Here is a 25,258-nt window from a genome sequence, read left to right on the forward strand (position 1 = left end):
TTGGGAATGATTTTATCACTACCACCCAGGGAAAAGGGGTTCCTGCTCCAAAAATTGGGAACAGGGGGTTCCTTGTACCTATTTTTTTTTCTTGTGTTCTCTGTAGTAGCCAATTCAAGCTGCTCTTCCGCTTCCCTTCTAACAGTTCCACCCCCTGCCACCCCTTCCTGGCTCTGGTGAAGGCCTCTCCATCTGGAAACATTTAACATGTACAACAATTTTAATCTTGTGCAAGAGAATCTTAGATGCACTACATGCCCATTAAGTTAAATTATAGGTGTACAGTGTTACTTTGCACAATTCTGTCTGGTCTGGGTTTGCACACACAACAAAGGCCATTACTGTCTTTCCCAATTACCCTTTCTACTATACCATCATTTTCCACAACTTCAATCTGAGGCCAGTAGTATTTCTCTGGGAAACTCTGGCCCCCAAGGTCCCCAAAGTTGCTGTCTTAGGTTTAAGACAAAGGCACCCTCTTCAGAGCGCCTTGAATCACTACTTGGTAGGTCCCTAAACACTGACCAAATACATTTCCTTGAATTTGGCTTCTCTCCCCTACAGACTCTGATCTAATTACATAGGCCTGGGTACAAGTACCAGCTTGCTACTTAATAACTGTGTAACTTCGGGGGTTATTTTACTCTCCTTGGTTCCAATTTCCCAATCTGTAAATTGGGTATAATAACTTTACTTACCTCACAGCGTTATTGTAAAGAGTAAATGAGATGTGTCCTGTAAAAACCTTCATTTGTTGCATGGAGATAGGGAGGTGTTGGTCGAGGGATACCAAGGTTCAGTTAGACAGGAGGAATAAGTTTTAGAGATCTACTGCATGGCATCATGACCACAGTTAATAATAATGTGTATTTTTTAATTATTAAGAGTAGATTTTAAAAGTTCTTACCACAAAAAAATGATAAGTATATGAAGTGATGAATATGTTAATTAGCTTAATTTAGTCATTCCATAATGTAAACACATATCAAAACGTTACACTATATCCCATCAATATACATAATTATTTATCAATTAAAAATAAACTTGGTAGGTTATCTCACCCGGACTAAGTAGTAAATAACAATTAGTTTTATTATTATTGAAACTGTCACACTTTATTCAACTCTAGAACTTTTCTAAGAGCATTTAAATTTTTGCAGAGGTTGACAGTTTCCTTCTAAATCCTCTCCTCTCCCATCAATGCTGAAGTGACCAACTCAGGGCCCTACAAACGAGTACCATTCAGCGAGGTGACACAAGCTTTCTCACCAACTGCCTGGGATTCTTACTCAGTTCTCAGGGAGTCTTCCATGCAGGCCCAAGTTTTAAGCCTACAGTCCCTTCCTGAGATCCGCAGTAGCAGAGAGATTGGAAGATCTAAAATCTAATGCATAGAGAGCACTCTGCTTCAAGCCAAGTGGAGCTGCTGCTTCTCATTTTATATAAAAAGTATATGTGAGAAAGGGAGGTGGAGAAGGAGGTTTTTACTTTGCTTTAAGGAGCAAAATCAAGACCTTTACGGATGCTTTTTGGAAAGTAGAAAGGTGAAGGCAACATTTAAGTTATCTGACAAACGCCTCTCTCGTAAGGGGGAAAATAGAAAAGTCTATGAGTCCAGTTATAAGCCCTGTGTTCAATGGCATTCAAAGAAAAGAGAGTTGAAGGTCCGACATTTATTGCTCTTCTCTGGTGCGAAGTAGTTTTAACGTTAATTCATGGATCCTGATGTTGGCCAGGAATTCACCAGCTTCTAGGGGGCACTTTGGACACCTAATGTAGTCATGGTCTTCATTATGCAGAATCGCTATGAGGACTCACGAGAGAACACTTGCAGAGTCTTGAAAAATGGTAATTATTATTTCTACCGAGCTGACCTCACTTGAAATCCTAGGTGATACCAGGAAATGTGTGTATCTTCCACGCCCAACATTTACTAGACATTTCTCTTTCAGTGGCTTCTTAGTCCCTTTTATCTACATGTACTATGGATGCCAGCCCAGCTCTAAAAAACCCTCAGGAAACCACTCCCTGCTCACAACTCGGCCAAATTGGTGGGTCTAGGTGACCGTTTGTGCCCATAGAGGGTGAAGTGGACATACAATCAGAAGGGACAAACACACAGGCTGGGAAGTCACTTTGGTCTAATATAAAAGGTGAACTGGCCCAACCAGACTCCTCTCTAGAAATGTGGAATTGGGAGAATGAGAAACTGGGTTGATTGGTAGCAGAGCCATAAAGAATGTGGTTGGCCACATCAATGGCAGAACTCCATGTGAGGGCTGAGAACTTTCTGCTGTGGAGGCTTTGCAGGGCTGCCCTGATTTCAAAACCACTCTCCCATAAAGCCTGGCTGTTCAATCGTTCTGCTCATGGACACCATAAATATCTCTTCTAATATTATTACTATTGTTTTTTTTGAGTCAGTGTCTCACTCTGTTGCCCAGGCTGGAGTGTCATGGCACAATTATGGCTCGCTGCAACTTTGAGCTCCTGGGCTCAAGCAATCCTCTCACTTCAGCCTTCTGAGTAGCTGGGACAGGCATGTGCCACCACATCCAACTAATTTTTTACTTTTTGTAGGAACGAGGGTCCTGCTACGTTGCCCATGCTGGTCTCAAGCGATCCTCCTGCCTCAGCCTCCCAAAGTGCTGGGATTACAGGTATGAGTGACCACACCCAGCTGGCCTTCTTGCAGTATTATTAAACATATCCTTTTTTTTTTTTTTTTTTTTTTGAGTTAGCTTGAGTAAGTTTCTGTTTCCTCTGACCAAAATAGTATTTGTTAAAACAGCACCTGCTCTTGGGAAGTACATGCAAATAGAGTTATGTCTAAATGTTCTGAGCATTTCCAGTCCAAGGAATTATTTTAATACTTAATTACAGGCAAGGTGCAGTGGCTCATGCCTGTAATCCCAGCACTTTGGGAGGCTGAGGCAAATGGATCACTTGAGCTCAGGAGTTCAAGACCAGCCTGGCCAATATGGTGAAACCCCATCTCCACTAAAAATACAAAAATTAGCCAGGCATGGTGGTGCGTACCTGTAATACCAGCTACTTGGGAGGCTGAGGCAGGAGAATCACTTGAATCTGGGAGGTGGAGGGTGCAGTGAGCCAATGTTGCACCACTGCACTCCAGCCTAGGCAACAGAGTGAGACTCCAACTCAAAAACAACAACAACAACAACAAAAAAACAACAACAAAAAAAACAAGAAACAAAAAGCAAAAAACCTTAATTACACATTGTAGTATATGCTATTGGTTCCTGACTTCTGCCTTCCTGATTTCCTTCTACTGTAGAAATTGGGAGAGTTAAAGCTCTTGCTCTCTCAACATCCCTTGCAGCTAGAAGGTCATGTGACACAGTTCTGGCCAATGAGACGCAAGTGAATATCTGTTGGGACAGAGGCTGCCCCTCCTTTCCATCTTTGCATAGAAATGTGTCAGGCTTGGACCTGCCGCCACCACCTTGTAACCATGAAGGGAAAGTCAAAGAAATGCAGAGATGCTACAGCCCTGACACAATGGAGGTGCTGAACCAATGCCAGCAGCCATCAGATTTCATCCTTCTTACTGTGTGAGAAAAATTTACCTTTAAACTATTAGGTTGTTGAAAAAGTAATTAAAAAATGGCAAAAACTGCAATTACTTTTGCACCAACCTAATACTACCAGTTAGACTTTTCCATAACTTGGAAGCAAAAAAATTTCTAAATGCTACATCCTGGAAGTCAACATAGAAATTGATACTGTTTCCTATATGTTAAGACATGTGATTTTTTTAAACCAAATACATGACCAACTTGTTTGTAAATTAACTTCTCTAAACATCAGCTGAATGACAGAAGCTCTCCAGGAAATTAGTCTAACGAGGGGAAAAGGTATACATGAATAACTATGATCAGGCTGAGTGCTCATGCCTATAATCTCAGCACTTCGGGAGGCTGAGACGGGTGGATCACTTGAGGTCAGGAGTTCAACAGTAGCCTAACCAACATGGAGAAACCCTGTCTCTACTGAAAATATAAAAATTAGCTGGGTATGGTGGTGCACACCTGTAGTCCCAGCTACTAGGGAGGCTGAGACAGGAGAATCACTTGAGCCCAGGAGACAGAAGTTGCAGTTAGCTGAGATCATGCCACTGCACTCTAGCCTGGGAGACAGAGTGAGACTCTGTCTCAAAATACAAAACAAAACAACTGTGACAGAAGGCAGACAGTGAAAGCACCCTAAGTGGAAGGTACTCTATGTATATCCCAAGTAGGGAGACACATTACTTCTGTTTGGGCAAGGAGGAGATCAGGGAAATCTCCATAAAAAAGCATCTAGGCTAAATTCTATAGAGAAAAAAAGAATTTGGATGTTTGGAGTTGGGGAGAAAGGGCATTCTTGGCAAAAGGAATAGTTTAAGCAAATATGGGAAACTGAAGGTCATGTAAGGGAAACAGCAAGTTCATTCTGGCTGGTGCAGAAGAACAAAGATCAGAGAAGTCCAGACCAAATTATAATAAGCCTTGAACACCAAGTGAATGGGAGTCTGAGTTTTACTCTCCATGCCTAGGCTGCCATTGAAAGTTTCTGAGCAATTAGGAGTCAGTAGTTTTTAAGGAAAATTCACCTGATTGCAATATGTAGCATAGATTGGCAGACTTAGAAAATGTCAGGAGGAGGCCGTGCAGCCATCTGGGTAGGAGGTGATGAGGGTGTGAACCAGAAGAGTCAAAGTGAGGATGGAGGGGGAAAAAGACACAGACGCGAGAGATACAGTGGAAGTACATACAACACAAGTTGGCCACTGTCTGGATATGGGGTTCAGTGACAGGAGGAATAATGCTGAAAATGTTTTATTGTACAAAATAGAAACAAAAACCTCATGTGGTACCTCTGGAGCTGAAGACAGGAATGGTTTAATGTAGATGTTGGAGTCATGCACCTTCAGGTCATGGTCCCCAAGTCCCCTGGTCACTCCAATAGTTGCCATTACCCGGGCCTAGGAGTATAAGCAGAGAGTCATCAGAAACACGCACACAGTGAAAGCATCCTATCCCAGTGCAGCTGCCTGGCCTAGGAACAACCAAAGAATTTTTCAGTTCCTCCTGCCCGTCTTTCCAGGCCGCTTGCTGCTAACATATGTGGATAGCTCTTACCAAGAAAGGGCTCACCAAAATCACTTCTGTATTTGAGGAGTGTTTTTTCTACCCATTATCTTAAGCTTGACAGGTTGCTGCTGTTTCTTTTCAGCTGTCTTTTTTGGAGACTGGAAGGAAGGATGTCCAATAAACTAACTCCAATGCATGCATGATGTCTACAGCTATGGAAATCAGTTCATATCAAACTCAATAGGATCAATTCATCCATCCATCCATCCATTCATCCATCCATCCATCCATCCATCCATCCACCCACCCACCCATCTTTCTGTTACATATCCACCATACAAGTATTTGCTCTACACCAGCTATGTCCTTAGTCCTGTGATAGGCATTAGTAAAATATGTAAAAAATGAGAAGTAGCTCTTGCCCTCCCAGAGTTCACCTATTATGTTTTATGGCTGGAAAAAGGAACTTAGCAACTCTATAACCTATCCTGCTAACATCTCCACAAATTCCCTCTGGGTGGAAAGGAACAAAATGTCACCAGTGCTGTGACATAGCTACACAGAGACCTCCGGGCTGAGACCTCATCCTAAACTGTTTTTTGAATGGTGTAAGGAAGCAACACTATTACACAAATGCCTACACAGTCAGCTTAAATATCTCCTGTTATGCTGAAGATTTGATTTACCCAAACATTTATTGGATGCCTACTATGTACTTACATCAGGTGGTGGGGGCACAAATATCTAAGGCCTCGTCCTTACTATAAAAAAACTTGGGGCCACGTGTGGTGGCTCATGCCTGTAATCCCAGCACTTTGGGAGGCTGAGGCAGGTGGATCACTTGAGGTCAGGAGTTTGAGACCAGCCTGGCCAATATGGTGAAACCCCATCTCTACGAAAAATACAAAATTTACCTGGGCATTGTGGTGGGCACCTGTAATCGCAGCCACACGGAGGCTAAGGCATGAGAATTGCTTAAACCTGGGAGGTGGAGGTTGCAGTGAATTGAGATCATGCCACTGCAGTCTAGCCTGGGTGACACAGCGAGACTCAGTTTCAAAAACAAACAAACAAACCAATAAAAACAAAAAGAAATTTGGTAAGGGAGATAAGAGGGATATGTCTAATTAATAACACATAAAATATGGTTAAGTACCAAAAAACAAATAGACAATGGGTTATGCAAGTTTAGAGGAGGTAAAAATTCTACTGAGAAGGCTCCATGGAGGAGGTGGCACTTAGCACAGAAAGGTGGATTGCATCGAAACAAGCGACACGGAGGGATGGAGAGAAAGTCATCCTGGGTGGAAGAAAGCAGTGTCCTAACCCTTAATCATAAAAAATATATCCAATATAGTGTCATGGTTCAAAGACCTGAGCGTGAATCCTCACTCTATTACCTGGGTGATAAGAGTAATTACCTCCTTTGAGTGGGGATGAAGTAAATAAATGCTAAGAAACACTGCACTCTAATATATTGTCTTCATCTTCATCCTAGTCTGTCAACAGGGCTGTGAATTTTGAAGCTAGCCTTGGTTCACAAGGTAGGCAGAGCTCACATTAAGCAAGAAATGAAACCATGACACTTTTTTGAGGGCAAGGGTCACAGGGGATAGACATGAGACACAGCCGGACACAGTAGCTCACATGTGTAATCCCAGAACCTTGGGAGGCCAAGGCAGGAGGATCACTTGAGCCCAGGAGTTGGAGACCAGCCAGGGCAATGTGGCAAAACCCTCTGTCTACAAAAAATATAAAAATTAGCCAATGTAGTGGCATGCATCTGTAGTCCCAGCTACTCAGGAGGCTGAAGTGGGAGGATCACCTGAACCTGGAAGGTTGAGCCTGCAGTGAGCCGAGATTGTGCCACTGTACTCCAGCCTGATGACATGTCTCAAAAAAAAAAAAAAAAAGTGATGCAAAGCAAAGTCTGGGGCTCTTCGCCCCTGCTGGGAGGCTGGACTGGCTCCCTTCTAGCCAAGAAGTGCTCAACTCTAAATGTGAAAAATTCTGAGTCCCTTGTGGCTCTCCTGTTCTCCCCCCAGAAATGGCAGCTTCTCTGTTGCTTTTCCAGTCAAAGAAATGTGATGTTTCTGCTAGTGACCGACCTTGTTTACAAAGTATCCAGGTGTTACCCACACCAGTCTTTAAAAGCATCTGAAGAAAGAAAATGAGAAGTAATGGCCACAGAAGTACTCTGAAACTTCTGGGTAGGTGTACTCAGAGAAGAAAGAGAAAATCCCGGTCCAGGATCTAGATGGAGCTCCAAGAACTCACGGAGTCCTCAGACAGGGGTGGTGTCTACCAATAAAAGCAAAATGGAGACATGGTGCCTTTTAAATAGGCCAACAGGTACACGGACAGAACTTGTCACCTGCCCATCACAAGACCATCAAGCTTAAATTACCTGAAATGCTTGAGGAACATGATGTTTTGGTGAATTGAACTTTACACTAAAATTAGAAAAGCCTTGCTCCTTCAAATCTTATTGCTGTAAACTTCTAAGAATACATCATTCTATTTTCCTGTTGTACTAAGGAAAGTATACTGAACATAACTAAACAGCTTATTTAATACTTATGCATTTATGTCAGGTACCAGGCTAGACAGGAACTAGAGATACAGGGATAACAGGATGTTCTCCTGACTTTACTGGAACTCACTGGATATTAAAGGGTAATACAGAGAATCTCTGCCCCACAAAGAAATGGAGCTGCAGGCATAGGTCATTAGGCTGAGTAATACTCATTAATGGTGCCCATTGTACCGAAAGGCACAAATATTTATATCAGAACAGTGCCTATTAGCCCTGACATGATTCTTAACCAGAGATGGTGATTTGAAGGGTGTTTATTTTCATGAATGGGGTGTGTTTGTTTAAAAATGATTCCTACATGGATCAGATATTTGTGTTTGGTATTCATCTTTCTGTTGAAATGTATTTTTCCATGGAAATCACTGCTGGCCTACACTGAGCCCAAAACCTAATCATGTTTGTTTTTGTGCTCTTGCTCTGACACACACACAGACTCACTCACTCTCTCTCTCTCTCTGCCCACGGAAGGCATCCTTTGGTTTTCTTGTGAGTCATTTCTTCTTGATAAAAACTATCGAATGCTGGAAAAAATATCAGTTGAAGACTCTTCTCAATGTGACCACATTTTTCACTTGGAACGCTTTACACCGAGCTGAAATGTATTAGCGTTCCGAGGAAGAATTCAATGATTCAGATGTTTGTTCTTACTGGGAAATAGATTCCAAGCTTCTCTCCACTCCAGGATTTCAACCTCCTCCAGGCCTTTGCTCAGAGACCACTTTGAGCAAACCCTTTCTTTGGTTCAACAATGTGCTGTTCAGTGCTGGATTCTGACTGGAACCCTGGGAGCTCATGATGGTCTTTGTTACCTTACTCTGGGCTCTGGTTGCTGTGACCCTATAGTCTAATTACGGTGAAGCTTCGGACTCTCTTCCATGGCTTAAGTGGCGAACAGACTTGCAAAGGCTGAACTTCCATGGTGGAGTCTGAGACCGCGCGAAGCAGATAGAAAGCCAGGGTGCCACACCCGCGGCTGCCCCTCGCTTGGCTGCGTGATCTGCCTGAGCTGTTTTAACCGCATGGTCCCAGCTGCCTCGTCTGCCAGATAGATATAACACAGCCAGCTTGACCTGCCTCCTTGCTTGTTGTCAGATATAAATGAGATGATGTGTGTGAAAGTAGTCATGTTTAAACACTGTAAAAAGTTATTCAAATGGATTGGGAAGGGGGACGTTATTTTCACAAAATTGGCTTAAGTCCATTGTGCTCACTGCCCACCTCCCACCCCCACCACTCCTTGGACCCTGAAGACGGGAGGCCTGAAGGATGATGGATGGGATATGCTTTCAAGCTGTCAAGGCTATAAAATCACAAGCTGCTGAGTGGAACACACGGACTGCCACGGGCTATGTGGAGCCTCGCGGGCTATGTGGAGCGAAGGCGGGACAGAGCCCTGTCCTCTCCACCCAGGGGAAGCACAGGTGCCTACCTTCTTGCCTTCTCCATATATAAGGGGGAACTTCAAGTCCTCATCCTCAATGGTTTTGTATGCCCTGTAGGGGGATAAACAACATTTTAAAAAAGGTTTGCACTCAATTAGTGACCTGCTGCCCTGACACCGACTGCTAGGGATTTCATTTTCCCTGAGACCCCAACCACTCACCACACTGACTACCTCTTTCTTTATAGGGAGTTGTTCTCCCTACAGAATTGTGCGTGTGTCTTTTACCAAACCAGAAAATACCGTCTTCATATGCTTGAAGAGGGAGGAAATAAGTTGGCATATGCATAATTAGCAAAAAGGGGAGATGGGTTTCTGGCCTTAGGGTCTGTGTAATAATGAAGTGACCCAGCGACAGTATTCTCATCATGAATCCAAAACTGTGAGACACAGCGGCGCTCAGAGATGAATGGAGCGTGAACCGGCTTCAAGAGCCAGCTCTCACCTTCAGGAGTTGTTTATACCAAAACAGCCTTGTACTGCCATGGCTGGGGAAGAAATCTTTAGAGCCTGGTTGTTCTCTATATAATATGCAAGGTTGGTAAAACATTCTTTGTTTCACAATAGCTTTTAAACAGCCACTCAATACACAGAAAGAACCTTCAGTTTATGCCTCAATGGTTTATTCCAGGTAGGGTCCTCCAGATGCCACGGCCTACACAACGGAGGTGGGTAAGATGAAAGGGACAGAGCTGATGAAGACCATGTCTTGCAATTTTGCTTATAACCAAGTTAAAAAACAAACAAGTGAACAAACAATTATTAGCCCAGTTACAGCTGTTTATCACCTTGAGCATGTAGCTTGATCTTTTTCAGTCTCAGTTTCCTCATCTGTACAATGAGGCTAATACACAGAATACAAAGAGCTCAGTACAGAACCTGCACTTAGTAAGAGCCCACTTAGTGGCAGTTCTTACTAATACTTAGTAGATAATTAACACTTGGCATACCAGTTCCCCTTTCTGCAAAATGGGGATAGCACTGTTCATTACTTCAAATATGTTATTTAAAAGACTAAGTAAAAGATGGCGTAGGTTCTGCTGAGTTAGGTGCTATAAGTAGATGCTTTTCTACAATAACGTCTCCTGAGTGCATTAAAAATCCTGATTTATTAAATGGCCTGCCATTCCTGGATATACCTAGGCTGCCTGGGAGTGAATCTGAAATCAAATTTATGGAAGCTCTTGAGGTACAAAAGAAGGTAACTAAATTTCAAAAGCATGGAACCCCAAAGTTAAAGCAGGTCCATCCTCAGGAAGTTACTTGGATAAGGTGTCCTTCCCCTGAGGTGGAGAATCAGTGAGGTTTTGGCACCAGATGCGCCTGAGCTGGAGTTCGGCATTGACTTTGGTACAGTCCTGTGCAAGTGGATGTGCTCTCAGGCCCTCAGGATCCTCGTTAATCAATTAGGGCAAAATCTGGGGCTCATTTGTGAGATTATGGCAAAGACTAAAATGGGGAAATGAATGTAGAGAGCTTAGGAGGTACTTAGCGCTGTGCCTGGCACAACAAATGCTGCTGCTGCTGAGTGAGCCCAGAGGTATTCTAGGAATTGAATTTTAAAACAAGGAAATATACTGTTTCCTTCCCCCAAATCTACCAAATTAACACAAAGTGCAAATAACCACTTTGATGTTTTTATATACTCACATGAGCTATTTTAAACACTGTGGTATATGAGTTTTGGGGGGAACAAATAAAGCTATTATTAGAAGAATGAGGATTTTTAAAACTTTCCAGGTGATTCCAATGTGCAGCCAAGGTTGAGATCCACTACTGTAGACCAAGCATCAACTAGCTAACATTCAAAATGATTCATCAATTAGCCCCTTATCAGCCTGACCTTTAAGACCACAGACTCTGTGGCTCAAGGGAGAGGAGGAAAATGGCCCAAGAAAGGCCTTGAGATGAGCATGAACAGGGACTGGGGATCCCAAGTGGAGTGGGACATGTGGACAGTGAAGAGACAGGCCTGCACAGAGAGGGGGCAGCAGTGGAGACCAGATGTAGAAAGGGGCTGGGCCTCAAAATCCAGGCACAGGAGGAGCCTGGATCTGGTGTAGAAGAGTTGGGTCTATGGCTAGACAGTCACAGGAATTAAACAGAGGCAGAAGGCTGCAGCTCTAGAACCAATGACTGGGTATTACCTACAGCTTAATAGAGACAGGCGAAGAGCACTCTTAACAGGCTTAGAAAAGTAGTAAGAAAACTGCTCTATCACAAGCCAGGTCATTGATTTCTCACATGGCAGAGTGTTGCAGGAGCACGAAGTCCATGTCTCACAACTCTGAAAGACACACACTTAGAGCTGTTACCCACAGGACCAAACCAACTGCAAATTTTAATATTATATGTTAGCTTCTGTTTATCTTCAGGAACAGCAAAACATTATAAATAGAAACAATGGTGGAAAAGGAAGGTTTACTCTGCCCTGCCAGTGTTGGTTTTCAATCAACTATGAGCACTCCCTCTCCCCCAGCAACTAAAGACAAGGGGGAAGAACACCAATGAGGAGGAAAAGTACAACCCCCTTTCCCCCTCCATCTTTCGGAATCCTAAGCGCAGATCATCATATAAAGTTAAGTGGACTTCCAACCATAGTTACAAAGCCTTGAGTAATAAAGTATAAAACATAGTACTCAAGAGTTAAAACTGGCAACTTGATTAGAGTCTGTATAAATTAATAATAGCTAATAGTAATCACAGCAGCTATGATTTACTGAGCATCTTCTACATGCCAGACACCAGGCTCTGTGCTGACTTATAGTATTTAAAATCTCTCAATGGCCTTGCAATGTCCTGTCTTAGAGGAGAGAACTGAGCCCAGAGAGGTTCAGTTACTCCTCCCAGATCAAAAAGGTGGAGTGGCCTTAAAACTGGACTTGGACTTTTCCAGAAAACATGACAAAGAAATGTGATATCAGGACTTAGCTTTGGGAATTTCTCATTGTAGTCCAAGAGTCTGAAAGAAGACCATTATTGTCCACTTTCTTTGGGTGACCAGCTGATATCTGATGAAGAAAAGAAGGCTTTTGGCAAAAGAGGAAGGGGAATTTTCTGTGTGAGTGGCAAAAGAACAAAAGGGGATCATGTTTGTACAAAAACAGTGGCTACTACAGTACTGGGTCTACAGGGAAGAAGAGAGGAAAGTCAGCAGAAGTGATGGTCCGTGCTCTTTTTCTTTCTTTCTTTTTTTTTTTTTGAGACGGAGTCTCGCTCTGTTGACCAGGCTGGAGTGCAATGGTACAATCTCGGCTTACTGCAACTTCTGCCTCCCAGGTCCAAGAGATTCTCCTGCCTTAGCCTCCCAAGTAGCTGGGATTACAGGCAAGCACCACCACGCCCGGCTAATTTTTGTATTTTTGTAGCGATGGGGTTTCACCATGTTGACCAGGCTGGTCCTGAACTCCTGACCTCAGGTGATCCGCCCATCTCGGCCTCCCAAAATACTGGGATTGATCCATGTTCTTAGACCTGCAGCTGCTTTTCTGGCCATCTCACCAGAAATGAGTGACCACAGAGTCAACCAAGCCCTCTCCCACAGAGAACAGACCTTCCTCAGACTGCTCTCAGTTTAAGGAGGGCCATCCAAGTTCTGGCCCACTGGGAAGGCCTGTCTGTTTTATATTCTAGTCCATGTCAAGGCTATCGGCCTGAATTTATGCTTCCAGCTTGTCCTTGGCTTCCTTCTTTCTCATTTGGGGGAAGATAGGAAAGTGAAGCTTGAGAGCTCCAAGACATGGAGGTACTTTGAATTTGAGATGAAAAGAGTGTGCCCAGTCATAGAACCAATTCTTCCACACCAGATCCTAAGATTTTTGAAATCCTAATTAAATTTTTAAGAACTAGCCCCCCAAACAAATCACTCACTAGTTTTACAGTAATACGACTGACCAGAGATTATATTATTTGTTACAATATAGCAATACTGAAAGGCTTAGGAAAGATTTTCTAGACAAACTCTTATTAATATTTTGGGCCAATTCCTTAGTGAGTATTTATGAGGCCCACTGAATCATTTTTTTAGATGAGAAAAAAAAAAAAAAAAAAAATGCAAGGCTTAAAAGGGTTGCTAAATTCTTGGCTTTCCCTAACTGAGAGGCATTATTCTCAGAAGTTTCCATTAAATTCTTTTTTAAAGTAATAGTTTCCTTTGTAATGTTGATTGTGCAAAGCTGTAAAAACAAGCCACTGTTGGTTTGGACCTACTGGAAGGAGCAGTTCAGCATTAAGACTGAAATGCCACCAAGTCAGCTGTACCCCAAGTATAGGAATCCCTTCTACAATACACTTAACCTTGGTTCCTGGCCTCTCCTGAATGGACTGTCACAGATGTCACTGTCCTAGGAGTTTAACGGGACTTAATGTCAGCCCATTCCATTGGAGAACAGCTCTGGGAAATTCTTTCTTAAACTGACCCAAACCCACTGGCCCATCTGGAAAAACATGAAATAAATCCAGACTATTTTCTGCTTGAGAGCTCTTCAATTGTTTAAAAAGAGCTATCTCAAGGTTTCCTTTTCCTTAGTTCTTTCAACTGTTCTTCACAGGACCTGGGGGATCCTAACCACTGTAGTCCCCATGCATCCAACAAACATTAACTGAGCACTGAATACTGGTATGGTAGTGGCCCCTAGGGTCTTTCTGGTTTGCCAGCGTCCTCAACAAATGGTACCTGTAACTGAAAACACTTAAGATGTGATCCAAATAAAAAAAAAAATTAGTACTTTTTTTGATTTGCACCTTGCATTTTTTAAAATTAATGAAGCTATTTCCATTATGTGTATTTTTTTTAGGGTTACATATGGAGACTCTGAATGAAAACAAATGAAAAACCCTAGTCCACAAGAAAAAAGACCTGAGAATGTTTTTTTGGCTCATGGTCTCCTCCAGTTTATAATGACATACACAATAGATATCTTACCCTGAAGGAAGGACTCCATTGCCCTTATTAATTTTATCTTGTTAGTTTCAGTCCATTGTTCCAGCCCACTGACAACTTCCTGAATTCAGATCCTTCCATCCAAAATATCAGCTCTCTGTCTATGCTATATCATGTTAAATTTGATAAGCAACCCTGACACCTTCATCCAGATCACTGAAAAAATTGCTAAATGGAATCATTACAGACCTTCCTCCAGGCCAAGCTAACCACACAAGGGGGGTGGCAACATTTCAGGCATGCGAAGGAAAGTTTGTGCAATTCAAAAAAATCATATTCAGCAGTATTCTTTTTCATGAAATGAAGAACCTATCAATTTCCTTTTTTATTTTTTATTTATATTTATATTTATTTATTTATCTGAGATGGAGTTTCACTCTTGCTGCCCACGCTTAGGTGCAATGGTGTGATCTTGGCTCACTGCAACCTCCACCTCCCGGGTTCTTGGGATTCTCCTGCCTCAGCCTCCCAAGTAGCTGAGATTATAGGCACATGCCACCACGCCCGGCTTATTTTTTGTATTTTTAGTAGAAATGGGATTTCACCATGTTAGCCAGGCTGGTATCGAACTCCTGACCTCAGGTCATATGCCCGCCTTGGCCTCCCAAAGTGCTGGGATTACAGGTGTAAGCCACCACACCCGGCAATTTCCTTTTTAATACAAACAACAGATGATATAAAGCTCGGCAGAATCTTGTCTGGTGGAGAAGCACAGAAGACAGACTCAACAGTAGAGGGTGGACAATGAGATATTAATATTTAAAGAGGAGGTGTTTAGGATTTAAAAAGCTGTCAACACTGATCCAGATAGACACTGTCCTCATGGATTTCAACTCTCCTGGAATAGCTCTTGGGCTATGAAGCAACTTAACTGAACCATTATCCACTCAGTATTTCTCCATCTTGTCCAAAAGGCTAAGAGAAGAAACAATCAGATTTCTTACAAACTCAGAATATATCTATGTATACAGTATTCGACCAACCTAGAAACCTTACCCAAAAAGAACAGATTACTAATTGAGCCTGCCTTGTTGACCTAAGCTGGCTCTCCTGCTTATATCACCTCCAGTGGACGCCGTTCCTTCAAATCCCTCTTGCTCCTAAGGCACGTGAGTGATGCTCATAGTTCCAACATCAACCCCACCCTTCTAGGCTGAGGCTCTCTCAAAGCCCTTCTGTCAGCCCCTCCATCTGCCTCATATCCCTCCTGCTTACCCACAAGCCTTTCACAACATTCTCCCACCTGCCCCAATGACTTCAGCCTAGGTTCAGATTGCTTTTCCACTCTTTCCAGGATGTCATTCTCAGCATTTTCTTAGAATTTGGTGGTGCTTTTGGATTCCTGACTTTACAACTCCTAGCCTACTTCCTGCTGACCTTTTTCTCTGTTCCCCATCATCACCCTGGTCACGTGGCCTGCAGCAAGAACACCCCGCACCTCTGAGATTCCAATTCCAATTCTGAATTATTTTCCCTCTCTCACTCCTTTGTTGAGGCTCTCAGGCCAGTTTCCCTCCTTGGTCCTGCTATTCTTACTACCTTCTGGCTAAACACGTTCCTGATCCTGTCTCCATCTGTGGCAAAGCTTTTTGATACTTTTCTTTGCTAGAACTTGTCACCTTCTCGATTTTCCAGTAACAAAACAAGGATTGAGTATTTTGCCTATTAACATTATGCCAAATACTGTCATCTTTACCTTTCAAACAAATCCAGAATCCTCAGATTTCAACACTTTCCCTGCTGTCAGAGCCCTAGCATCATATTTCTTGCTTACATTATTGGGACGGAACCATCAGGCCTCTGTGCAATGATCTAGACAAGAGGCAATGGTGCTAGGATGATGTTACCAGGCGGATGGCAGTGAGGGTGTTGAAAACTGTTCTGATTTGTCCCTTACTCCTGTTCTCAGAGCAACTGGAATAATTATTTTAGAATGTCAGGTCACATCATTACCCTACTCAAACCCATCAAAGGTTTTCCATTGCACTCTAAATAAAAGCCAAGTAACCAGATGGTCTTCTTTAACATTGTTCCTGTCCCCCAAATGTCCTAGTCCCCTTTCCTGCTTTATTTTTTTCCATAGCATCCACCACCACCAAACATTTAAAGAATTTTACTTCCTTACTATGGTTATTTCTTCTGTTGCTTCTTCATGCCCTTTAAGTTCTATGGGGATAGCTACCTGTGGCATCTCCTATACCTAGAAGAGTGCTCAACATATAATGGGTACCCAATAAATATTTGGTTAAGTGAGCAAATTAATACTACCTTCCCTATGCAGAGGCTTTATTCGTATTTTCTTGTTCCATAATATATTTGCAAAACAAAAGCAAAGAGCCTCCTTGTTCAGCTGCTTTCTAAGTCTGGCTATGCTGTTCCTACTGATGCTCACTCACAAGCACCCCCTTCCCACCTCTGCCCTAGCAGGCTAGGTGCTGTCCTTACAGGTCAGACATTCTCTATGAATATCTGAACTCAAGATCCCCATGCAGCCACACCCGATGCCCTTTTACTCTAACGAGTGGCAGTTATAGGACTTCTCCACCATTAACATACTTTGTCTTTGAGGCAATTTTATATGTCCCTTCAGCAAAGCTTTGCTCACACTGTCCCCACAGCTGGGAGGCCTGCTGGCAAATCTCCCACATTTCTCTTTTAATCCACAAGCATCACTCTCCAGCTTAAAGTTCTCCATTGAATTCCCCTCATCTTAAAATAGAATCCAATGATGAGGCCCTCCATGATCTGGCCTTTGCACTCCGACATCTTCGATCACTCCAATGCGCTCTCGTAACACTGGCTTTCTTGTTTTTTATGACATGCCAGGGGGCCTGGTCATTCCTTCTGTCTGGGCCATTCTTCCCTTTGATCCTGCCATGCTGGCTCCTGGGTATCACTCGGAAAGGCCTCACCTGACCACTCATCTAGAAGTCCAGTGTTCTCTGCTCCTGCTCATCCTGCTTCAGTGCTTCAAGCACAATCTGAAATGCTCTTAATTTGTTTACCTTCTGTCCCCACATCCTGCACATCAGCTCCATAAAGGCACAGACTTTCTTCCTATGTACCTCTCTATCTGTGTATCTACAATTGTGCAGGCACATGGTAGACACTAGCCAAATGGACGAATGAATGAACGAGGCCTGGCATGTCTCCCTTAGCATGTCAGTTTCTCTCTAAAGATATCCCCCATTCACCCTGCCTTAATAGCTAGCTTTTCTATGGCTAAAATTCATGGCTACATTCCCATTGGTGATACCTCTGACATATGCTCACCTATTTATATTAAAATTTCAAGTTCCCTTTATTAGTATATATACAAATAGTTATAAAATCATAAAAAATAACATTTATGATTCTCTTGTCTATTCCTTTCTCAGTTCCTTAGTACCACATCAGAATGGCAGTTTTTTTGTCACAGATACTCACCAGTGTATATGGTGTTACCAAGACAATTTTCTAACTTGGTTTAAAGGCAAGTTCCTCACTTAAAGTTCTTCCTAGTATTTGCTGGATTCCTCCATTTCCAGGAAGAGCCCCTACTCTGATTGCTTAACCCATGGGCCAGGAACCTAGAGTTCACACTTGGCATCATCTACATAAATCACTTCCCACGCTCTCCTTTCTAAGTCATGACCTTGAACTACAGAGAGAGAGAGAGAGAGAGAGAGAGAGATACCACTTGTTTCTCTAAGTCTTAATTCCCTTAGCAAGACTTCAAAGTCATTTAAGAGGAACATGATCCCCTCTGGGGGGCATAACAGGACCTTCTCCCTTCGGGGACAGCATAATCTCAACGACTCACTCGTGCAGCTCCAATGACACACACCAGCAAGTCACATTCTTCCACTAACCTCTAGACATTGCCTTGGCTGCCTCTCCTCCCCTGGGGATCTTCCTTCCTGGAGTCTCTCTTCCCTCCCGGCAGAGCCCACTGTGGTATTAAAGCACACCAGGCTTGGAGTCAGAGGTTCTGAAGTCACATCTCAATCCTCTTGTGAACTGGCTGTATGAACCTGGGAAAATCCCTCAGACCTCACTGAATCTGCCTCTTCAGCTGGATACTTCATAGGACGGTTGCAAGGATTAAGTGCAAACATGTCTGGGAACGTCTTTTGTGAAGGATAAGGTGCTATTTAGCCATCAGTTGTGGCTATTAAGATCTTTGGAGCCTCATTCTTTCTTCAATGCAGAGGTGGAGCTAACAGGCAACTGTAAGCAGGAAGACACAGCACATTCCCATAGGAAAACCACTTCCTGCTGAGCAATCAAGCCACCTAATTCATACTTTTTCTACAGCAAGCATGAAGGAACATACCCGTGCCACTTTATCCAGAACAGTCCATTGTTCTCCTCTAACATGAGGACTCAGATACTCAGAAGGATGCCTCAGAGATAATAATCTAAAGAAGGTATAGTTGAGTTAGATTGAAATCGTCATAAAAGGAGGCTTTTTTCCCCCCCCGCCCCCTTAGCTGAGAGCTCAGTGCCCCTCCAGGAGGGAGGGAAAAGCCACAGGCAGCCTTGTTTTCTTCTCATTAGAAACCAAGTCCTAGCCCAGCAGAGGCACATTCCATAGGGGCTGGTTGGGTTTGAGTGGAGGCTGGAGCGCAGAAACATTTTGGGTCCCCCTTCTTGCCTTCCTATAACAAAATCTCAGCAGTTGCTTAAATCTCAGGAGGCCTGGGATGAAACACCACCCAGGCCTGGCTGGACAGGAACAGACACATGCCTGGAGCCCAAATGCGACTCCAGGCTTTTAAGAGCTTGGCATGACCCCAGTTAAGCAATTCTGGAATCCACAGAGACTCTCGCTTGACTCCCCTCTCCCCACACCCACTCTCCCGAGACCTTCCTGGAAAAAGCAATGCAGGATTGGCAACCACCTCGTGCTTCCTTTTTTCTGCCAGCCGTCTGTATTTCCAAAGGAATCAGGCCCTAAGCCTAACCACAGTGCTCAGTAAATGGAGGCTGCTTTCTGATTCTTTAAGCGACCTTACAGCAGGCAGCCAGCTCTTCCCCCCTCACTACATGAAAGAGAGAGAAAAAGAGAGAGAGAGAGAGAGAGTGTGTGTGTGTGTGTGTTTCCTTTAAGGCAACACAAGAAGAATTTGATGTTTGGTTAGATCTTACTATTATATTTTAAATGTCATCTTTTAAGAGTCTTTTTTTTTCCCTAGTTTCTAAGATTCACTTTGCCTTTGGATGGAAACTGTCTGCTGGAAAGACAGAGCTGCGCTGTGAAGGAGAGTGAAGCTAAGGCACGCTTAACAACGGCAGGCTCAAGTCAGAGTTATGAAGCAAGATCAGTCCCTGGGGTGAGTCTGAAGAGGCTGCAAAACATGCTCTATCCAGCTGGGAGTTTTGGGGCTTAGAATGTTTGGGGATGGACCCAACATCTCGCCCCAGGCTCACCACTGTATAACAGGCTTTAGGTATGCATTAATCTAGTTTTGGGGGTCATATTTTGGCTCATTGGGTTCCCGAATTTATGTGTTGGAAGGTATTTTCAGTAGGTATCTGAATGATATGATCCCTGGGAAAGTGACCCTGTAGGATGGAGGCTCTCTGAACAAATGCTACCTTGTTTTCTTTCTTTGGTTCTTGGAGTGTCCTTTAAATTAGTTGAAGCCTATAGGCCTTAAGCTGTGAAAGACTTGATAGACTTCTGCTAAGACACTGCAAGTTAGATTCAGGCACAAATAGTACCTTTCAATTGTGAGTGTGATTAATATTTGGCGATAAACAGAAGAGGGCTGGTAGCAGCCTAGCTTGTGCATACCTGGCTCCCTGTAATGAGAGAAACCACCTACTCATCTCCTTAGCCACATGAAAGGCTGCTGGCTTTTCTTCTCCAGGAAAATGCTCCATAATGGGGCCCAAGCTCTGGTCCCCGACAATGCAAGTGCCCTGGAGGAAGTTGCCTGATTGGTAGGGTTAATCCACAGTCCCTGGGAAAATGCCTGCCTCCCCACTACTCCCCATCAGCATGCCTGAGCCAGACCCTGCCTAGAGTTCTGAGAGTGGTAACCATTCCTCTTTTCTGACCTAAAGACTCTTCTCACCAGGACTATGGAGAATACCAAGAGGCAACGGAGATTGATCTCATTTTACTGGTCAATGTTCTTTGGGAGAGTCTATTGGGTTACAGCAGAGGTTTCACCAGTGGTAATCAATCCTGTTGACCCAATGTATGCACAAACAGATTGCAAAAAACAATATTTACCCTAAGTGTGTGATATACACTGATATTTTCTTTCTATCCTGTGCTATTCAATTGTTTAAAATGCTGCTCTCCATATATTAAACTGATTTCACAATCCTGTGAATGGGTTCCTACCCACAGCTCAAAGATTGGTAGAAGAACAGAACCTGCTCTAAGTAGCTTCCAAGTTAGGAGCTCAGGCTTTGACCAGATAAAAACAATGGGTTCTATTGGATTCATTTGCAAATATTTCCTGAGCACCTAGTAGGTCCCAGGCACTGGCACAAGTGCTGGGTATATGGAGTAGAATAAAGAAAACAAAGTGAAAGTCACCTTTTGATTGATAGGCAGAGTTCAGCAGCAGAAAAGGATTCACTTGGAAAAAAATTATTCAATCAGTATTTTTTAAAAAAGTAATCACGTGTATGTATAAAACAGAACTAATAATATTTCAGGATAAAACATTATGAACGACTCTTAAGGAAATTCGGGATTTGGAAATTATTTCTGATTCAGTATCCACTTGATGTGCATTTACACTTGGCCATAACAGCTTCATATTCTAATCAATAACATTTAGCTCTCTTCACGGATATGAATCAGAGACCCTTACTCCATGAACACACAAATGTGGAGTGATTTCAGCTTTCTCAGGGACCATTTATTCTGCAATAAACATGAATTTCATTGACATTCCCTTTATACTGTATGAGATCAAGTCAATATATACAAATCAGGATATGAACAAAATTGACCCCATAGCTACAAACGGTGGGGTGAAAATAGAAACAGATTATTAATTACAAAGAGGGTTTCTGCTGCACAGGCAGTTCCTCTGTGTTGGCCCTTGCAGCTTTCCCTCACAAAGCTTCTCCCACTCTGGTCAGGCGGATATTTGTATCATGGAGCAGAGTCCTGCAGTGTCCCCTGGGAGAAGCCACATGCAAGGACTTTACCCTATGCTACATCATTTCAAGGCTTTCCACCCAAGTGCCTTTGAACTGATAACATTATACAGTGCAGAGCTCAAGCATCAGTGCTTTGAGTCTTCTGTTTTATCTTTAAAAACCATGAGAGTTTTGCACAAGTCTACACATGAAGTCCTTCTACCTCACTCCCAGAGTTTTCAGGTGAAATACAGGTTTATCTTGTAGCTTCCCATACTCTTCTGAAATCTTCCGCTAACCCCCACATTATTCAGGCCCCCAAGGGAAGAAGCGCAGGCCTGAGTAACAGCTGTCGATATTTACCAATGGGAGGAACACCACACTCTTAGCTCCTGCATCAAGGTGGCCCTGTTGTTTCAGAGGATGGAGAGCAAAGGCAGCTGTTGTTAAATTTTCTGCTCTCACCTCACACCCAGCAGTTAACGGATTTTCACATACCCCAATGTTTATTATACAATCTTTTTGTTCCAGGCACTAAGGATTTATATTTTTTAAAACTTACATAATCCTCACTGTAACACTGTAAGGTAGATAGAAACATTATCCTCATTATGGAGGCATAAGAGAGGTCGTACATCTGGGGGGAAATAGGGGTCAAGCTCACTTCAGGTCTGTCCCAACTGGGTTACACTCTTAACCATGCTTCTCTGTCCCTTTGTGAAGAGCTAGGAATCTGCATAAATACCACAAAATGACATGATATGCAAAAGAACGTTTAATTACTAATTCTCTTCCTAAAATTAAATTGTAAAAAAGAATTTTAAAGCTCATCCTCACCTTCTAGGTTTTTATAATGGTAAGTCTCATAGAAGTTAAAACATATCAATACTCCTAGGGTTGAAAACTAGGGTTGTCTCTTAACAATATGGCAGATGTACAAGGTCACTATAGAATTAGATTTAACCTGAGCTTTGGCATTCAAAGTGTTCGGGTGCAATAAACTCAGACTCCAAATTTTCATACCTAGGTGCCCAGCTTTCCACAGCGTGATCCAATGGGACCCCTTCGGGATGGGGTGTGTAGCATTTACTGAGGATGAGCAGGAATGAGAAACCAATAAGTTAAATGCCCTGGGCAGCACGGTCTCCTGGCCTATCCCATGTATTTATACTATGCGTGAAGGCTGGACTATCCAGGTTATGGGCACAAAAAAGGAAAAAGAGGAGGCCTAATCTGACCCTGACCCACTGCTGTACCTGAAGGCTTTGCCATCTCTTATCAGCCACTGCCAGTCCAGTGTACTGGCACCTTATGAACAGTCACTGGCTCACTGCAGGTGGACAAAGACATTCCCAAGCAATAGCAAGGGAGTAACCGGGGCGAAGACCACCAGCAGCCCAGGAGTCCCAATATTTTTACAGCCCAGGCTGCACAGTGCTCTGTAACCAATCACTTCTGCAAACTGTTGTTCATATCCATTGTAACAAAGTCTAGGGCTGCCCAAAGCCAGTGTTTAAGGATATACAGCAATCGCCTGGGGCGCTGATTAAAAAATGCAGAATCCATAGGGATTCTAATGCAGCAGATAAGGTAGACCCTGGAATGTTTTCAGTAATTGCCCCAGATGACAAAGCTTCACTCTAGGTAAACCTTTGTCTATCAGTTTTGTATGAAACTAATCATCCATATATGGCCCTGTCCTGACACCAGACTGTAAACACCATGAGGCTTGGGACTGTTTTTTTCTTCTTTGTATCTTCAATGCCCAACTTGACACCTGGTTCACTGAATGAATAGTAGTTGAAACTGATTGTCTCACAGAGATGAAGCTCTGTGCCTTGTCCTTTAGGTACAGAGAGTGATACATAGCATCTGATCTACCCTGGAAGACTGACAAGGCTGATCCCATCTCAGCAGAATCTAAATCGAGAATATGGCAGAATATCATTGCTTTTGCCAGAACAACCAGATGAAGAACAAAAAGTGAATGTGCTCCATTCCCTCATGAGGCTTCTGAAGCTTTCCTTATGATCTGATCACAACAAAGGAGACAGGCAACTGACAAATAGCACGCTGGTCCTGAAACACTGCTGGCATCTTTGTCATCAGCCTTCCTGGCCCTTACAGAGAGATCTGCATTCAGCGCTCCAGCAAGGAACAGACACACAAAACTTCAGCCTCTCTCTTAATAAGTCCTTGATTTACTTGTCTCAAGGTAAGAGGACAGTGGTGGTAGGTTGAGATTTTTCAGAGGTTGGAGTGATGGCTTTCCAGCTCTTGTGTGTGGATTACTAGGGTAAACCCAGAAGCAAGGAGTTTTAAACCAGCACCTCAGATGATTTAGATGAAGATGCAGGTGAGCATCTTCATAGGATTATCAGCTCGAAACCAGCTGTGCCAATTTCCTGCTGGGAAACCTGGGGAGCTGGGAAAAGCAGAAAACTTATCAAGCTCTGGTAAGAGTGAACTAATTATAAGTGTTGGTTGGACGCAGGAAAATGTTTCCTTGGTGGGCTTGTGAGTACCTAGAAAATTTCACGAGTGGCAGTTTACCTACTTCTCTGGAATTTCCTGAAAAATGGGATCCTAAAAATAGGCTGAGAATTGGTCCATGCGTCCTTTTCTTTTCTTAAATCACCTTTTAAGTCACTGATAAAAATTTTATTTTTATTCATTTATTATGTATTTTGGATTCAGGAGGTACATGTGCAGGCTTGTTACACTGGTATACTGTGTAATGCTAAGGTTTGACGTACAGATGGTCCCATCACCCAAGTGTCAGCATAGTACCCGATAGGTAGTTTTTCAGCTCACACCCCCTCCCTCTTCTCCTAGGAGTCCCCTATATGTCCTTCATATACATATTGTCAGCTCTGTATTTCTGCCCTGTGTGTAATTTTCATACTTCACATTCCACCCTAAGGTGTGGAGCTCTTAAGGGTGGGAAAATTCTGTTCATTATTGGCATCCTTAGCCTGGTTCCCCATGAGCTGACTCCAATGTACTTACCTAGTTTCATAGTCTGCTTCGCTGCCCACCGCTGCTCTCCACCCTCTCGCTCCCTCCTACGTGACACTTATGTGAGCCTCCCAGGACCATGTTATCTAGCTGATATACACCAACATAACTGCACACGAAGGGCTAAAACACTGAAACACTCCATGCTAGTTGGCAAACAATGGCTGTCTCAATCTCCATGAATGCCCCATCTGCTGCTCTGGACTCTCCCCTAGAATCCCCAAGGTGTAACAGTAAATAAAGGGTTAATGCCTGGCACAGCAGGGAGGCTTCTAGGACCCTGCTGCAGCCCAGCTGGGGCCTACTCATCCATTTTGATTGTCCAAATATTTTGAATATTATCTCTGGCTTCCAAATTCCCAAAACGCACATCACATTTTCACCCCTCTGGGCTTCTGCTGGCACAGTGCCCTTTGCTCAGAATGTCCTTCTCTCCAGCTTTCTTGCAACCCTCTCATAATCCAGATCTTTGGTTCAAACAATCTTCTCCAAGAAGTCCTCCCCAATCCCAGTCTCCCTTCTCAAAACGACTACTCCCTCCACCACAGCCACGGGCATTTTCTTCAAACCTTTTTGTATAACTCTTATCTTTTGTGTTCCTGTAGTTATTTATACATACATTCTAACAGACCTACTTCTCCCCCTGCTGAAATTTGAAGAATAGGTTTCAAGGTGAAATGACATTGTTCAATAAATTTCCAGAAAGGCCGGGCGCAGTGGCTCACAACTGTAATCCCAGCACTTTGGGAGGCTGAGGCGGGCAGATCATCTGAGGTCGGGAGTTCACAACCAGCTTGACCAACATGGAGAAACCCCATCTCTACTAAAAATACAGAATTAGCCGGGCGTGGTGGCGCATGCCTGTAATCCCAGCTACTTGGGAGGCTGAGGCAAGAGAATCGCTTAAACCCAGGAAGCGGAGATTGCAGTGAGCCGGATCACGCCATTGCACTCCAGCCTGGGCAACAAGAGTGAAACTCCATCTCAAAAAAAAAAAAAAAAAAAAAAAAAAAAATTCCAGAAAGTCAGTCTTTGGCCACATGGCAATTTCTTTGAAGCTAACATAGTCCTATCTG

At 43.3% G+C, this 25,258-nt stretch overlaps 1 protein-coding gene across 1 annotated transcript in view; it reads right to left on the bottom strand.

Moving 5' to 3' along the window:
- The window catches only part of PPM1H (protein phosphatase, Mg2+/Mn2+ dependent 1H), a 1,465,797-nt gene that overhangs the window by 40,639 nt on the left and 1,399,900 nt on the right, over positions 1 to 25,258 (bottom strand). Inside the window, exons 8-9 of the mRNA XM_050748428.1 lie at positions 9,122 to 9,185; positions 4,880 to 4,987 (exon numbers count right to left, since the gene is read on the bottom strand). Coding sequence (XP_050604385.1) covers positions 4,880 to 4,987; positions 9,122 to 9,185 — 172 coding nt within the window. The remainder of the gene's footprint in view (positions 1 to 4,879; positions 4,988 to 9,121; positions 9,186 to 25,258) is intronic.

The sequence above is a fragment of the Macaca thibetana genome, chromosome 11 (assembly GCF_024542745.1).
Source record: "Macaca thibetana thibetana isolate TM-01 chromosome 11, ASM2454274v1, whole genome shotgun sequence".
NCBI classification, from domain to species: Eukaryota; Metazoa; Chordata; class Mammalia; order Primates; family Cercopithecidae; genus Macaca; species Macaca thibetana.